The following is a 16376-nucleotide window of genomic DNA, read 5'->3' as shown; positions in this document are numbered from 1 at the left end:
TCTATTTTCTTGCTGAGTTTGGTTGGCAGACATGACTGACAGTGTGATTTTTCTCATCTCCCTTCCTCCTGTCTGTGTGTACCTCTGTCCCTTTAGTTATGGTTAAACAGGAGCACAGAGACGAGCTGGACCTTCCTGCGGTACCTCCTATTTCCATGCCCCGGGCACCTGCTGGCAGTCTGGTGTGCACCCAGCTGCCTTCTCCTGAGCTGGGCCACCCATCGGATAACCTTCTGTCCAGCTCCCCTCACGGCCTGGCCACGGGCTCCGGACCTGGCCTGCTACCCGTGCAGACCCCCTGCCCCTCCCTGGGCTCCCCATCTTTCCAGCACCTGCCTCAGCTCCAGGGTCGCATTTTGCATCACCCCCCTGCAGACTGCCAAATGACGTACCACCCGAACTCTGCTCCCCCTCCGCTTTCTGTTCCTCCTCATTCTTCCTACCAGCCCATGCAGCACAGTCATGGTCACAGCCTGCCCTTCAACGGCCAGCCCAGCCTTTCTCCTCAGGGCTATGAGAGGATGCCATTTCAGCAGAGCCCCAGTGCAACATCACACCCAATGGGCATGGGAATGTTGTACCCCTCCTCCCCTTGTTCCTCACCAACCGCTCCATCCTCTTCAACAACCAACCCCATTGAGGGTTCCCCACAGAGCCAGCAACCCCTCTTTACTCCCTCATGCTCACATCTCCAAACGCTGGGAAGCTATCACTGCTCTCCCACCCAGGTGCCCTCCCCAGGTGGACACCCCCTAACAGGGCAGCACTCCACACCACTGCAAAGGGCCATGGGCTATCACCCAGTTAGTCAAAGATCAGCATCCTGTCCCACAACGTCCAGCGCCCCTCCTCCAAGGATGGTCCCCTCTCCCCACTCTGGGCCTTCTTCTCCTCAGCTCCACTCATTGCCGTACCAGTCTCCCACCTCATCTTCACCCACCTCAGGCGGCAGTCCTCTGGGGCCCCTCCAACAGCAACATTCAGGACAACTTTCTCCCCAGGCTACAAGCCCAGTCATGACTAGCCTTTCTCCAGCAGGAGTGGGGCCTCTGGTTCATCCTCTAAGCCCTCAGGGGCCCTTCCAATCAGATGGGGAGAGGCTGAGTATTAAACAGGAGCCAGAGGACAGGGAGCCCACCTTCCGCTCCATTGGCTTACAGGACATCACACTGGATGATGGTGAGATATATGACCTTATATTCTCAAAACATTTCCTGTGGGTTTAGTTTTTATTGCCTAGGCTCAGTAGCTACCTTGTATTTTAATAAACAGTGAAACACGTGTAACCTTTGGGAGAAAGTTCAATGTTTAGAACTAGCTGCCTTCACAATTTTAACTGTCATTACGTAAAAAGGAAGAGCTGAACTCATTCAAATTTGACTGTCTTTCAGAAGTAACACAAAACAGACAAAGCAATCTGAAATAAAAAATTAAAGGTTGATGGAGTAATAGTGTAACAATAGTAATTTCTATTTTTTTTTTTAACCATGCTTCTTTCTCTCTGCATCCCTGTTTTATTCTGTGTGTAACTATGCGTCTTTGACTCTCACTCAGTTTTCTGTCAGTCCAGCCTTCAACTCTCATTATCACATTTTCCTATCCTTTTACACAAGATATTTAGAGCACAACCATCTGTGATCAATCTCATTTTCAGTCTGAAACAAGGGACCGCTCAGGGATTAAATTTACCCTACAATATGTGACGCACAAGATAAATTTGTACCTGATGATGTAAAACAATACACAGCACCAGTTGTTATATTTTCAAGAGGCTGAAACCTTGATGCCTGATAACAGTGATAGTGTTTCATCTGTCACTGCAGTGCACAGTTGTGTACACAGGTTCATTACTGAGGGGTCTTGTGACTTCGTATTGGGTAACATAGACACAATAAGACTGATAGCTGTAGTATCGTATTAAAGGACTAATTGTGGACTGCAGAGCTTCTGTATCTGTGGCAGCAGTTTGGAGATTAATTACATTTTGAATGTTTTGGCTTCTTGGAGCTGAAGGCAGGGAGAGGATTGCATCATTTTGTGCTACTTGCAAAGACTGTGGCTGGAACACGACGACTACGTTTGTGTGCTGCTGCAGTAATTACATCCTGTGTGTGCTTGTGTGTACTTGAGCGTGTGTGTACCTGCACTAACAACTCTAATTAGCATGCTCAGAAGAACCTGTTGACTTAACAATTGACCATGAAGTCAGCACATGCATTTAGCACCTTTTTTTTTTCTCTCATCCATGAACTTCTCATCCTAAAATATGTTAATCCACACCGTTCTAAGTCACCTACCTCCTTATCTGTAGGTTGTGTTACCACTACTGACATATTCAAATGAGAGTTCTGAAGATTTAGGGTTAATAAGTAGCCTGGCAAGGCTATGTAAGGGAAGTGTGATACTGCGTTCTAGAAAGGGTCAGTCTCATTAACACAGCACTGCTCTCAGTAAGTCGTGTGAACAGCTGGTGGCATTCAATAGTGCATAAAACTTAAGAATACATATAGCTATTCCCTTTTCACAGCTTCATTCATGTGCACACATGAAATCTGTTTAGCCGCTTTTTTTTTTCTTCATGAAACTTTAGCGCAGTTTTATTCAGCCTCTGCCCCTGTCAAACACGGAGACACAGTCACTTTGAAAGCAGCTGCCTGTACTCAATCTCTTATTAAAAAAAAGTGTGAGAAAAGTTTGTGAGTGACACAGTTCAGACGGGAATGTAAGCTCTCCCTTTGAGCCTGTGGCTAAAAATAGCTTTCTGTGCCAGCCCAGCTCTGTAGGCCATGTTTTGAAGTAGAAATGTGGAGTTTTTACCCGGCTCTGAGTTTTAGGAGGTCGAGCACACTCTCTTAAGTAGACCACATACACCCCAGTTTGGCAGACAGGCAGATCAGGATGAACACAAATTTTACCACAAGGGTTTATGAATTCATGAAGCGTGGCGATAAACCTGCATTCTGGTTTCATAATTTGAAAAAAAAATATCTAAAATTATGACTTTTGAACAGTTGTACATAATTATCATTTGTTTTCTGATAAAATGCGTCTTGTGTTTAGAAGAGTTTGTTCTCAGACTGGTTTAATATAGACTCACTATTTTTGCATGGATGTCCATCACACTTAAGCTCAACTTTTGCTGTACTACCATAGACTTAAGTCGGCGATAGAAGAGGGAATATAAATGTGTAGAAAACTGCTCTGATTAGCAAGCAGATGGCACTTGTGACGCACACCATAGCATGCGCGAGATGTGTGTCTTGGTGCATGTGTTAGGGAGAGATTGTGTGTATTGTGTTTGTGTGCATCTTTTTGATATTGTGGAGGTGTGTGTGTGTGCCTGCCCGTACAGAGCAGGAGACACAGGAGGTGAGAAGACAGACTGACAGACAGATGGACAGACAAGTCCTGAATCCAAACCCACTGCAGGGTCACTCAACTGAGACGTTCAATCTGAAATGTTCTTGGAATCTGAAATTAAATTGAAGTGTAAACTGAATAGTTTAATGCTTATGTACAATGTGTAATGCACATTTGAAATTTTCTTTCCTGTCTAAACACAGAAGTGTATTTTTGGAGAAACAGCACTTAAGATGTATATAAAAATTACATAGATACATAATTGCTTCTTTGTGATACAGGGGCAGCCATGCTTTATTTTTATTAGGCTTTGCAGTGAAAGACCATAAGCCACAAAAGCAAAGAAGTATCTTCTCAGTGTAAAAGCAACAAGAGATTTAACAGAGTGTTCCTAAAATGTGGAGCTTTTCTACTGCTTTGATGTCTGAATCAAAACAGAACAGAATATAATTGGGTGGTGCCTTAATGGAAAATGATCAAAGACACCGGTTTTTATAACAAATTTTTCACATTTGGTGTATAGAGCAAGGTTTATCAGAACTTTAACCAGAAAATGAATTATAGTTTCCGTTTATGTGCCGTATACGTGATTAATAGGTTTATAATCCGTGAGATTGTCAGGCAGGTTTTCCAAGCATCTATAGATACACGTCTGTTTGGTGACTATATGAGCATGGTAGCGGCTTAAAGAATGCATAGTGGTCATGGTGACAGAGTCTGAAGCTGTTTTGCTGCCAACCTGTGCACTTAACTAATTAATCTGCACGTGACTGTCTTTATGTTTGCAGAGCACAGCTGGGAAAGAATAGCATGTGTGTTATTGGCTTTGTTTGCATGTGAGCAGTTGCTGTAGTGTCGACACTGCGCGCAGCGTGTGTCCACAACAAAAGCCGGTCTTTTGTCAGCGCTGCCCTGCCCAATTTCATAGCTGCCCCAAACTGTGAGCTATGGCTTTGAGGGTTAATAATAGGCAGAGCCCTGCTGCTTGCACTCCTCGAGGCAGAGTCACTGGCACAGTAATGACACAGAAACATGCACATTGAGCGACACGTATCATCCTGTGGATGTCATCAAATATGCCAGGCAGTGTCCATCTTTAAATATATGTTTTTATTGTTCTGTTTTTCTGTGTTTACAAGGAAAGAGACTACATACAAATGAAAAAGTTTCACCAGCTGTTGCTGAAAGGACAAAAAGCATTTTGTGGTGGAAGAAAAATCTTCACATGTTGGGAGATTTTTTTCTTTTTCCTTTTTGCTCCATCTTTGTTGCTCCACACAGATTTATCCGCTAAGCAACATTTTTGCACTAAAAAATGTGCTTGCTCGTTATCTAAAGAGCACCACTAATCTCTTCTTCTATGTTCAGTATGATGGTGAATGCAGCACTAGGTTGGCTTAGCTTAGCTTTCGTAATAGAGTTGGGTTATGAAGCAGCTAGACTGTCTATACCATTATGTGACAAAATCCACCCACCAGCTCAGTAGTGCTGCTTCACACATGCATACAGAGTTTACAGAGTTCAGTTACTGGGCCACTTCATGAAGTCTACACTTAATGACCAAATGAAAGTGATACTTGTTTCTTTAACAGAAAGATAATGTGCTGTTAAGTCATGTGTGAAGGTGCGAGCAGATGGATTACTTTCACAGAAAATGAGACAATTTTTTCCCGTTTCCAGTCTTTGTGAATTCACCAGCTGTTGTAGTTTCATATTAGCAGACAGAAATAATTTGGTATGTACCAGATAATGAGAGGTATGTTATAATGCCACCGAAACCAACGACTTCCCATTTTGCTTATCTCTAAATGATAAACTGTCATTTGTTTATTTAAAGTCATTTCATGATGTGCATCCTGTAAATGATGTGTGCACCATGAATGCTGCAAAATAGCTGAGAACTGGAAAGTTTGTAATAATAAAATAAGAAAAAGTGGTGAACTGGCCACTGACCAAGTAATCCAAAAAGACTGTTTCTCAGCAGTTGGCCCTCCAAGGGGGGGAAAGCCAGTAAATATTGGATTTACCTTTGAGAAATGCAGCTACAGCTTTCTCTTAAATGAAATTAAACATGAAATTAGACTTTCAAATACCTTTTTGTCTTTGGGTCCTTTTCTAAGCTGTAATTCATTGATATTTTTTCTTGGAATGTAGATTTGTAGAGTCGCCATCACAAACAGATTAAAGTCATTTACAGAACTTTTTTTTTTTCATGAAAAAACAGAAATAAATTAGTTGTTTTGTGTGACAGCATGAAGTCTCTAACGCATTAGAGTTAAGAGACTTCATACTGCCATTAGGCAGAAGAATAACACGAATAACCCCAAACTCCTGATTTGCTGGCATAAACACTGTAAGTAGTGAAAGGAAAATAGATTTCCATTAAATGCCACTGCTGCTCTTTAAAAACAATGGCAAACATTTGCTGGTCTTTTCCCCTCAAACAAGTGGAAAAGGACTTTCTGTGTCATCTTTCCACACAATTAGGGTCTTAAAGAGTTTAATGCAGATGTCTTGGCAGAGGCAACTTGGTAATGGAGACTGTGCCAGTTGCTGCATTTTTTGTTAGAAGAAGGGAAAGCCTAGAAATCCCTCTGTGGTAATAAAAGTAGTTTAGCTCGTACGTTGGGTTTTTTTTTTTTGGTTTTTTTTTAATATGCATATATGATATTATTTAGGAAAGTAGTACTGCTGCTTTTATGGTTAAGATTTTTTCATAGTTTTTTTCTCTGTTGCTTTGTTGACAGTCTGTTTTTTGTGCTCTTAAGCCAGGTATGGAGCATTGGTGCTCAACTGGAAAATTAATACTAGTCACCACATTTTCATGGTGCACAAGTAAGGACTTGACAGATTGTAGTGAAGCAGTTTTCACTCCCCTTGTAAAGCTGTGGAAATGTGTGTTTGCAAGCTTTTGTGTGTGTTTGTGCCCGTGAGCTTTCGGTGAGTCACTTTAGCCTGTTGATGCTACGTTGCCGCTGCATTCCTGTTGGTAGCCAAAATATTACAGGAAAAATAAATTTCTTCTGTTTGTTCTTAAATCTAAAAGATTTCCTGCTTTGCTCCTGAAATATCTTTGGATGTTAGACTTGCTAATGAAAGTATTTGAAGATGTTACTTTTTTGAAAATTGAAGTGGGGAAAAAGCTCTAAATCTGTTTTAGTTCAGCTTGCAGCTGGTAGAAAATGACAGTTTAAATGAAGAAAACAAACAAACAAAAAAACAATAGTTATATACATTTTATTAGTGGTGTGGGTTTTGGAGATGCCCCCCAAGTGGCCATTCAAACTCCAGTGGTTTCTGTTTTAAAACTCTGTCTTCCGGTCATCCGCTAAGTGGAACCACAATTCTGTGTCCTCGTTGAAAGGCGAGAGTCTTGCGAATCACTTACCGTTAGATCAAATGGGAAATCCACAGATGATTCACAGAGATGAGTGACTTTGAGAAACTGAGACTTTGTAAAAAGCTTCTCCGGTATGCTCTGTGCCCTCACCCACCCACTCACTCACTCCAGAAGTAAAATTAAAATGAAGCATAAAGGGATCACAGAGAAGCAGCTGAGATGAAGGGTAAATGGAAATAAAAGGGGGGGGGGGAAGACTTTTCCGGAGCAGGCCTGGAAGATTTCAATACCAACTGACCGTCTATTTCCAATGTGTGTGATCAGTCAGTGGCTCTTTTACTTAAAGTTTGCTCTCATAGACGAGGCTTTGTGAGGATGTGTGCATGTCATTACAGGGCCCTGCAAGTGGAAACTGTGTGCTTTGATATTCCCTGTTGCAGGCAAACCGAGTCTTGCTTCCCTCTGTTCCCTTTGCGCCAGTATTTTCCATTGTGGCACGTTGTCTTCATTTGCTGGACCAAAGAATCACTCAAACTTTGAGCTATTTGCTTAAGCCGCACTGCCAGGGTAATGTTTTTAATGCCTGGGTCAGGGAACTTTTTTCAGTGTGTCATAAAGAGTTTTGATAATTACCCACTTTCCATTTCGACAGAAGACATGTTTATCGTACTGAATGACCATCTGCCTGTTTCACTTCTGTTTTGCATTTTGGAAATCTTTTCAATATGCCTCTTTTGACATGCACTTTAGAAACGTGAGCTAACCCAGTCACAGTGGTCTCCTGCTAGATGTGAAACCTCCTTTCAGGGAAATTTAACAGAGCCCCTGATACCACTTCAATCACAATATGCAGATTTGACAACAAATTCATTTCTCACTTAGCAGTTTATTTCTAAGATTTAAAATCTGCCTGACATTTTGTAGCCACATGTTTTTTTCCCCCTGGGTTTGAGGTAATATCTATAATTCTGGACCTTCTTGCTCGTTGTGACTCTTACCGAGCCTACGGGCAGACAGTAGTGGTGCTTAACTCAAAGAGTTTTCTCTTCCTGCTGCATTAAAAGAAAAACTTCTTTCTTAATTGTGCTGGAAACTACACAACAGTGTATTGCTAAAGATTGGATGAGAAAAAACGTCTGCATGCATGGCGACTGGAAAAATCGTCTTCCCTCTAAGTTAACATCTTTAATCGTGCCACGCAATGGATGGATAAGAGAGGAGGCAGCACTTCATGGAAAAGGGTTTGTTTGGTTCTTTTCAGTCAGTTAAAGGATTTAAATCTGTTAGCTCCCAGAGGATGGAGTGATCTGATTGTAGCCTTTACTAGTAGGAGTAACTGTAGTAGTGGTAGTAGGCTGACTGCAGATGTATATTTTGACTAGGGAGCCCCCCTCCCAGTCATCTGCAGAGGATCTCCCTTCGGCTGAGACATTCAGAGCCACAGTTACTACGACAGGCAGCGCTGAATCACTGGTTTTCTGTTGCACCGTCATGAACAATACCAGTAAACCTGAGAAAATACTATGGCATATGAAACTAGTCATAGCTTATGCGCGACTCAAACCTCTGTTTCACTTCTGGTTATTGATGTGTGGCGCTCCAGGTTAAATTGAAGCATAGATTATCTGTTGCTCAGTGATGAGGGAAACGGTTTATTTTTACAGACTGCGATGATTGCTCAGTTGCTTACTGTTGCTTTGGTTTTGGCCTTGTTCTCCTTAGAGATAAGCGTTTTGGTTTACTGACCTGCTAGTTCTAGTTTTTAGTCCACACGTTATAACTTTTGTTATGAAACTGAAGCTGTTCGAAGTAGTTTGTTGAATTGAATGAGAAGGGAAACAGAAAAGAATCGTAAATGGGCAGAGGTGGATTAAACTCCTTTTCCGTTGTATGTCTCTTTTGAGATGGAAATTTTCTTCCAAAATAAGTTCTGCTTATTTCCGACGGCCCCATACGAAATCGTCCAAATTTACATAGAGCGCCGATGTAATATCGAGACCGAAGCCTCATGAAAATATTTCTGACAGTTCATTTTGGGAAACCTCACTAGAGGGTTGTTGTTTTTTTTGTTTTTTTTTTGAGAGAGAGAGAGAGAGAGGACAAATTGAATCGAAATGAGCGGAATAAGTCTAAACTTTAGCTGGGTTTTGTGAATTTTTATGCTAATTCCTTTTTTTTTTTTTTGTCTCTTCTTACGTATTTATCGGTCGATAGATTAATGTTTGCCTATGCAACAATCTAATCAGTACAGCGGAAAGTGATGAGTTTTTGCAGACGCCCACTTAATGTCGGTCTGTCGCACTTCACACTATGTTGCTCATATTCCTGTGGTATTAGGGCAGATTCACTCCCTTGAATAAACAGAGCTTACCACATAACGCTTAAACTGTGCAGAAGGTTTCTGACAGGCCTGTAAGCGCAACTCTGTAATGTGTACCTCTAATTTGATCCATCAGTGCTCACAGTCATGGTTTTTCTTACACACTAATAGTGATTTAATTACGTTTAGTGTAGTTAAGTGCTATTAAGATATATTCTAAATTTGATCTGGATTAAAAATGCAAGAAGTCAAATGTAAAACCTTTATTGAACTTCATTAAACTGGTGTTACAGAAATAAAAGAAACTCAGTCTATAGCTGTCATTTTATCAATGCAGCTGCTGCTCTGGCGGTCCTTAAACAGCTGTAAGATGCAGTTTATTTTGAGCCCAGCTGCAGCACTTGTCTTTCAAAAGGTCACGGCCTTTAAAGGAGATCTGTGGTCCTCCATCAGAGCTTTATTTCACATCAGGAATTATGTGACAAAGCAATGAACCAGTCCACTTGCATGTTATACGTCAAAGTTAGACCGTATGCTCAAAGGTAAATGTTTGCTTTGATAATCACACGGTAGTCTCATAAGTGCGTGGTGTTGCTGTGAGTGTGAGAGTGTGCGCGCGTGTGTGTGTGTGAGCATGGTTGACATGGGAAAGGAAGAGCCTCCCACGCTAACAGGATGATGTGAGTGATGGTGGCCAGACACAAAAGCGAACAGCAGAAAACACAAATAAAGTACACCAAGGCACTAAATTGCGCTTCTGGTCCCATGACAGAGACTGTGACAGACAATCATGTGTTCAGTTTGAAAAAATGAACTTGAAGTACTCTTGAGTTTGAGGAGGCGGCGGTGAAGCTGTGAAACAGATATAAAGGTTAACAAAATAAATGTTAAGACTTCTTTGTTTTGCTGAATTTATTAAGGTCGTATTGCTTTCTTACTCCACTTGTATTACTTTACAGCCTTTATGCGTGTTTGTGTGCGTGTTGTTAAATTTGAATATGGTTTCTTTTTTCTGAAGAAACGCTCTTGGCTGGTTCATTCGCTCATCAATGACTAAGTCGCTCCCTGTCACATTTTTTTACTGAGTTACAGTAAAGCATTTTCTTCTAAACTTCTCAGGAGTGGGGGCTTGATTTTGCACTACAGATGCACATGTGGACAGAGTGGGGTGGAGAAGAGCTGCATTTTGATGGGCATGCACAGACATATCTGCCTTTGAGTGCTGGTGTCACACTGGGCCAGAGGTCTTTGCTACACCCACCCAAACCAGTTTGCCGAGCCTGACTTCTACACTCTGTGTTTTTGACCTGTCATCGTGTCATTTAAAACACTTAGGGAAACCACATGAAGAAGTCAGAGGATAAAAGGTGAACTCGTACATGTTGTAAGAATGGAAAAAAAAAAAGAAACATTCACCTCACATTTTCCATAAATTTAAAATAAATGAAAGTGTTCTTACTCTTTCTGTCCTCATGTCTTCCTCACCACGTCAAAGTAAAGCTGATTTACTTCACGGCTGCAGTTTTTACTGGCTCCCTGCTGTGTTTCTTGTGGTCCCAGTGTGAGTTCTGAATGGAGGCAGCAGATGTAAAACAACCATTCAGGCTGGCTGGAAAACAGGCAGAGAAAGACTTGCTTGTTATTTATTTAAAATCAGGCTCTAACTGAGTGTGTTGAGTAATTAACCTCGCTGTGCCTGAGTGCCTCTCCGGGCTCAACAACGTGTTTAACAATAGATTGGTTTTACACAACCTTTTTGCCGTGCTTACACACCCCATGAACGGGCCTGAGGAAATGTACTGAACCACCATTAAATCTCTAATGAAGTAATGGACGGTCCCGCTGGTTGGCCAGCTGCACAGGAGTGTGTGTTTATAGGAGTCAATGTGCTGTGCTAACTGCTAACATTTCTTGGACTTGAACACGGTTTAGAATTGGCACATTCTGTGAATGGAATAGTTTCTCTCATTTGTTATGTCAGGAGAGATTATATCTCACGTCAGAGCCATGACTTTGTGACCTTTGGGTTTGCCAGTTTTTTAGAGTATTTTTTTTTCCATTTTAAGCTTTTGGCAGTTTGAATTTGCTATTTTTGTCCTATGAGGAACTCAGGGTGGAACTACACTGACCTCTGCTGGAAAGAAATGCACATGTTCTGACAAAATAATATATTTAAAGTTTTGAATATTTATTAAATTTTTTTTTCTGTTTGTCTCCCTTCACAGTGAATGAGATCATCGACAGAGACATGTCCCAGTCCCCCAACCAGTCGTAGCTCGGCCCTTGCGCCAATCCCCTGCAACTCGTAAATCCTGCCACTTCCTCACCTCCGGTATGGACCCAGGTGCCGGTCCGGGTGCTGGTCCTGATGGAAGAAGGGGGTTGAAGAGAGACGATTGTTGTCAACGGCTGAATACAGTTGGGAGAGTCTGTTCCAAACCACAAGGATTTGCAAGTTCACCAGCCTGAAGAAGACACTCCTCTGATTTCTTTTAAAACTGTTTGTCCTGTGTAGAGAACTTGATGCTGAACTATACAGATTAAAAAAACAATGTGAGCAGGAGGATGTTGTAGCCATGCCAAGTTGGAGCCAGGGGTAAAAACTGTCAGAGAACAATAAGAAACCGTTAAAAAAAAAACTTTTTCTTCAGCTCTTTAATGATCAGGGTTGTCTGTGACCCTTTGTTAGGTGTGCGTATGACCCTTCAAAGCACCCAGTCTTCCTGACCAATCAGTTCTCACCTCTGTGAGTCTTGAGCACTCACCTTTTTTAAGTTTATCTACAAGAGACAACTTAATGCGCTGTCGTCGCCCTCTCACCAGCATTGACCTTCGTGAATGAAGACTTTTCTTATGAGAATAAGAGATGCTCAGTAGTGCACAATCACAGTGAGCCAGAAGGCTGTGGCAGTGCTCTCAGTGTTGCCAGTTTCTCAGGCAACACTCTTAAGCACCAGGGTGCTATAAAATATTCAGGGTTAATTGAACATCAGCAAAAGTGTGGCAGAACAATTAAGAGGTGAAATTGGCTTAATAATGATCAGAACACCCATAATTATTTCAGAAAAAGCTTTGCTAGCCAAGCTTTGCTGTCAGGCTGAGTGAGTAAAATTTGCTGTAATGATGATGTCCACTCTTTTTTTTTTTTTTTTTTTTTTTCTTCCTTCTTTCCCCTCCTGTAAATGATGAAAATATTCAGATTTAGAGGAGCGGGGTCCTGGCAGGTAGAACGAGCTCTTGTGGCACCGGTCTCTTTCGGATCTGCAACATTCCACAACTTTTTGTAATCTTGCAGCCGTGTAGATATCTGTACATTAATTCCCATACACCACCACCACCATACCCTATCTTTTCTTCTCCTTTCTCCTCTGTTTCTCTGCCTTCTTCACATTGAACAAATGCCTTATTACCAGTTAGGAGCTTTCAGTGGTGGCGAAAGCTTTTTGTTTTTGTTGTTTTGCACAGCAGGCTTTAAGTTTAACTGTTTCAGAAACAGATATGGAGCTCGGATTATGCGGATGTGATTTCAGGAATCCCGATGAGGGAGAGTTGGAAGATGCATGAAGATGCAGATTATTTTGGTGTTAGAGAGAAGTTTTTTCATTGGTCCACAGACACAGAGCTTTCTGCCTCTGAAATTTCCCCAAATCTCCCAGGGCCCTTTGTGTGCCTTCAGTTTCCTAACAGCAGTCATACTTCTAGTGGTATGAGAGCTGAGGCGGCAATTATGAGAAAGTATTTATGCATAAAAATGTTTATGTATTGCACCCTGTTTAGCAATGAAAGCTGAAATCCAGGACTCCAGAAAACAGGAATCGGATGTATCGGGGGGTATCCCACATCCCTCTATTAAAAACAATCAGTCTTTGCTGATAACAATCCAAGACTCCTCCTCCATCGTTTCCAGGATTTATTCATTCCCATTCTTTCTCTCCTCTCAGATGTGCAGTGCCTGTACGGCGGCAATAACAAACCTGAGGAAAGGGCATTTTCAGGCAGGTTTTTAGTCAGATATGACGTGGATGTGAACAGACGGATACTGATTTTGATTTGAAGATTTCCACTGGTTTCTGCCTTAAGCTTGACAAGGGTGAGGAGAGCTCAGGAGTGTTTTCTTTAATTATGGTTTGAAGTGAGTTTCCAGGTGAAAATGATTATGCTATGCATTCAGACTCTGCCTAATGCCTTTACATAAGAAAAAAGACAAAAAAAAGACCTTGATGCCTGTAGGAGTAGACTGTAGATGTGTTTTAGATGCTTGATTGATTCCGTTAGCATCCTGGATTCGTCCATCAGCCAACCTGCCTTGCCGAGGACGCGGTGCAAGCATCTTAATAGGTTCAGTTCTGAGTGAGTGTGCAGATGAGTGTTTGATGTTCGTACCAAATATGCTGTACAGAAGACAGGAATCTTAAGAGTCCTACTTTCAACAAGAGAAGCACACACATGTATTTTAGGCTATGCAAATTGTAACAACAGCAAATGTGAGATATGATGTTATATATGAGAAAGGAGATTATAAAATAGTTGTAAAGTCGCTTATGAACTTCACAGAGAAAAAAACCCCTGAACCTTCAGATAGTGCGAGTATCATGTCACTATGTAAACTATTAGAATGCCTTAACTCTTGTTTGAAAACCAGTTTTCAGTGTGTCTGTATGCTGTTCTGGGTTGTTGTTATTTTTCTATGCGTAAGACATAAGTCGGTAACTATTATTATTATTTTTGTTTGATTTTTTTTTTTAGGGGGAATTGTGGACTTTAAGGGTGGGGTGGGAGGAAAAAGATGTTTTGGGCTTTTTTTTTTTCTTTTTTTTTTTTCCCATAAAGCCGGTTCTGCAGTTTGAAAGATGCGAGTCTACAAAAAAACACGAAATAAAACAAACAAAAAAACCCATAAAATTTTTTTTAAAATATATAATAAAAAAAACCTAAAAAGAAGCAAAACCAGCATTGACAGTAAACTCTGGCTGCTGCCCTCGTCTGTCATAACCAAAGACCGAACAATATGTTCCCACTTTACATAATAGTAAAGCAACAGAGACTGTACAACTCTATTTTTGATACTTTGAAATGGATGTCATTCCTAAAAAAGGGTGGGGACATGAGCGTCTCATATATATATATATATATATATATATATATATATATATATATATATATATATATATATATATATATATATGAGAAATATGATTGTTTTGTAAAAAAAAATAATAGTAATAATAAGGGAAATACAGGTTTAGCTTATGTTTACCAAGCCTTGTATTGTCATTTCTTGTATATTTTGTATGTTTCAATTTTTGTAATTTTTAAGACTGCAGTGCTTTTTGAAATTATTCAAAGGGAATAATACCTTGCATCATACTGTAGACTTTAGTGTATGTCAATAAAACCAAAAGCTCAGCCATGGCTTTGCATCACCTCACTTTTTTCATCGATCTCTCTGAGATACAACTTTATTTTATACAACTTTTCTTTATATTTCGCAAAGTTAATGGTAAATGGGTGAAGTGATTTTATTAATATTCATAAACATTATTCGTAAACATAAGTGGAAGTTCAATATATAAGTCAAAAACACAGTTTGTACAGTTCCAGTGAGCTTAAACATCAATGTTTTGATGTTTGTTTTGTTTATTTAACACTCTTAGGCAAGCTTCCCATCCCTCCACTCAGACCATTTCTGATGAAGCTTCAGTGAACAGTAGGTGGATGAACTGAAGAACCAGATTAATCTCTCAGCTCCTGCATCAGGTCTTGGGATTTCCTCCTTCTGAAAGGACATGCCTTTCAGAGATACTGCTCATCTCCTATTGATAGTTTTTTTTTTGTTTTGGGGTTTGACACAGGCTTTTTTCAGGTATCCAGTTTAGACACAACACTGGTTCATCTGGGTTAGGTTGCTTTTGTTGTCTTGAATGATTCATAGGTGAGTGTTAAGCGGCTTAACAAAGAAAACATTCACGTGAAACTGGTCAGGTACAAGTACCAGACTGAAAATACGTGAAAAAAGCAGAAACTTTGAAAGCCAGAAGAACTACTAAAGACTATTTTAAGAAATGATTGTCTGACAAACTATAAAGAAATAAGGGGTGGCTCAAGACTTTTACACAGCAGCCTACTGTACTTGATAAATAAAAGGAAACACATATGAACGTCTCATCTTACTTTTTTACCCAGACCAGCTGCTGATAACTCAGTTGTCTGGTGATCAGCTCGTCTCTTTTTGAGTCTCATCTTGTAAACTTGAGTCGATCGTCTTGAGCTGTAATCATAAAGCAACTACTCATGAAGTGTAATAACTAAAACGGTGTTAATGTCCGTATTTGAAATCGCAGACTGGGTTTTACATTCGGTAATAAACTGATTTCCCGTCTGTGAGGATCTGCACGTTCACTCTGCAAAGGTCGTGGAAGCATCAAAGCAATTGCTCAGTTTTCCGGGATCTATTAAAACATGTGTACTCATTTTTTGCAGCACGTGGAGGGTTTTGTTTCCCGGATGCAAAACTGATCCGGGACTGTGACTTGTAGCGGTACCGGTTGGATTGGACGGGCACTGATGTGGTTGCAAAGCCGAAGTCTCGGGTCCCGGACTTTCTCTGAAACAATTATAGCTTTTGTTTTGCTTTTTTCCAGTTTCTTTTTTAATATCATAAAAGACCTTCTGGAATCTGGTCTCTGCACTGAGCAGATGTGCATTTATTTGCGTACTTATTTATTTTAGCATTTTTCGAATCACCTTTAATTTCAGTGATCACCAGAAAGAGTGCAGGTTCAGCCGCAAATGTCCCCACTTATCCCCGAAATTAAACTTTGCCACCTTTGCTGCTGCTGCAGAGACTGATTCGTTGTGTCGTCTCTCTCGCTACAGTTGTTCCACTCACGCTGTGCCAAAGATCTCCCGAAATTAAACTGAAGAAGGAAACTCATTTCAGTTGTGGTTATGTGTCCGTCTACGTACGCGTTTCCTTTTGCTCTGACACTTTTGAACCTCTGAATTTCGGTTCCCAGAACTACGTGAAAAATTGAAACCGTTCTTTGGCGCCATCTACTGAAACTTTAACGTGCTGCAGCTGGCGGTAGAGCTCACATCTAGAATTAGTTTTTTTAATCTGCTCTTAATTTGAAATAGGTCTAGATCCAACAGGTCGCCTGTTGGGTATTTTTTTTTTTGAGAATCTCTGATGTCCACGCTTGGGTTGCTCTACAATTCAACAGGACTTTGTTGCTTATTTACAGACATTCTTTTAACCGCTTCAGCTGTAAAAGGTAATCAACCCATCTAGTCTTAAGGGTAGGGTTGGGCTTGTTTTACTGTGTTTTAATGGCACATTTTCAAAGAATAGATCCA

General features: G+C 40.8%; 1 protein-coding gene across 1 annotated transcript in view; it reads left to right on the top strand.

The window, feature by feature from the left end:
- nfatc3a (nuclear factor of activated T cells 3a) overlaps nt 1-14133 on the top strand; it is a 59161-nt gene extending 45028 nt beyond the window's left edge. Inside the window, exons 9-10 of the mRNA XM_063477884.1 lie at nt 97-1179; nt 11246-14133. Coding sequence (XP_063333954.1) covers nt 97-1179; nt 11246-11295 — 1133 coding nt within the window. The 3' untranslated portion in view covers nt 11296-14133. The remainder of the gene's footprint in view (nt 1-96; nt 1180-11245) is intronic.
- The last annotated feature ends 2243 nt before the right edge of the window (nt 14134-16376 follow it).

Source organism: Pelmatolapia mariae, linkage group LG1 (genome assembly GCF_036321145.2).
Source record: "Pelmatolapia mariae isolate MD_Pm_ZW linkage group LG1, Pm_UMD_F_2, whole genome shotgun sequence".
NCBI classification, from domain to species: domain Eukaryota; kingdom Metazoa; phylum Chordata; class Actinopteri; order Cichliformes; family Cichlidae; genus Pelmatolapia; species Pelmatolapia mariae.
This window is presented reverse-complemented; position numbering and strand designations above follow the sequence as displayed.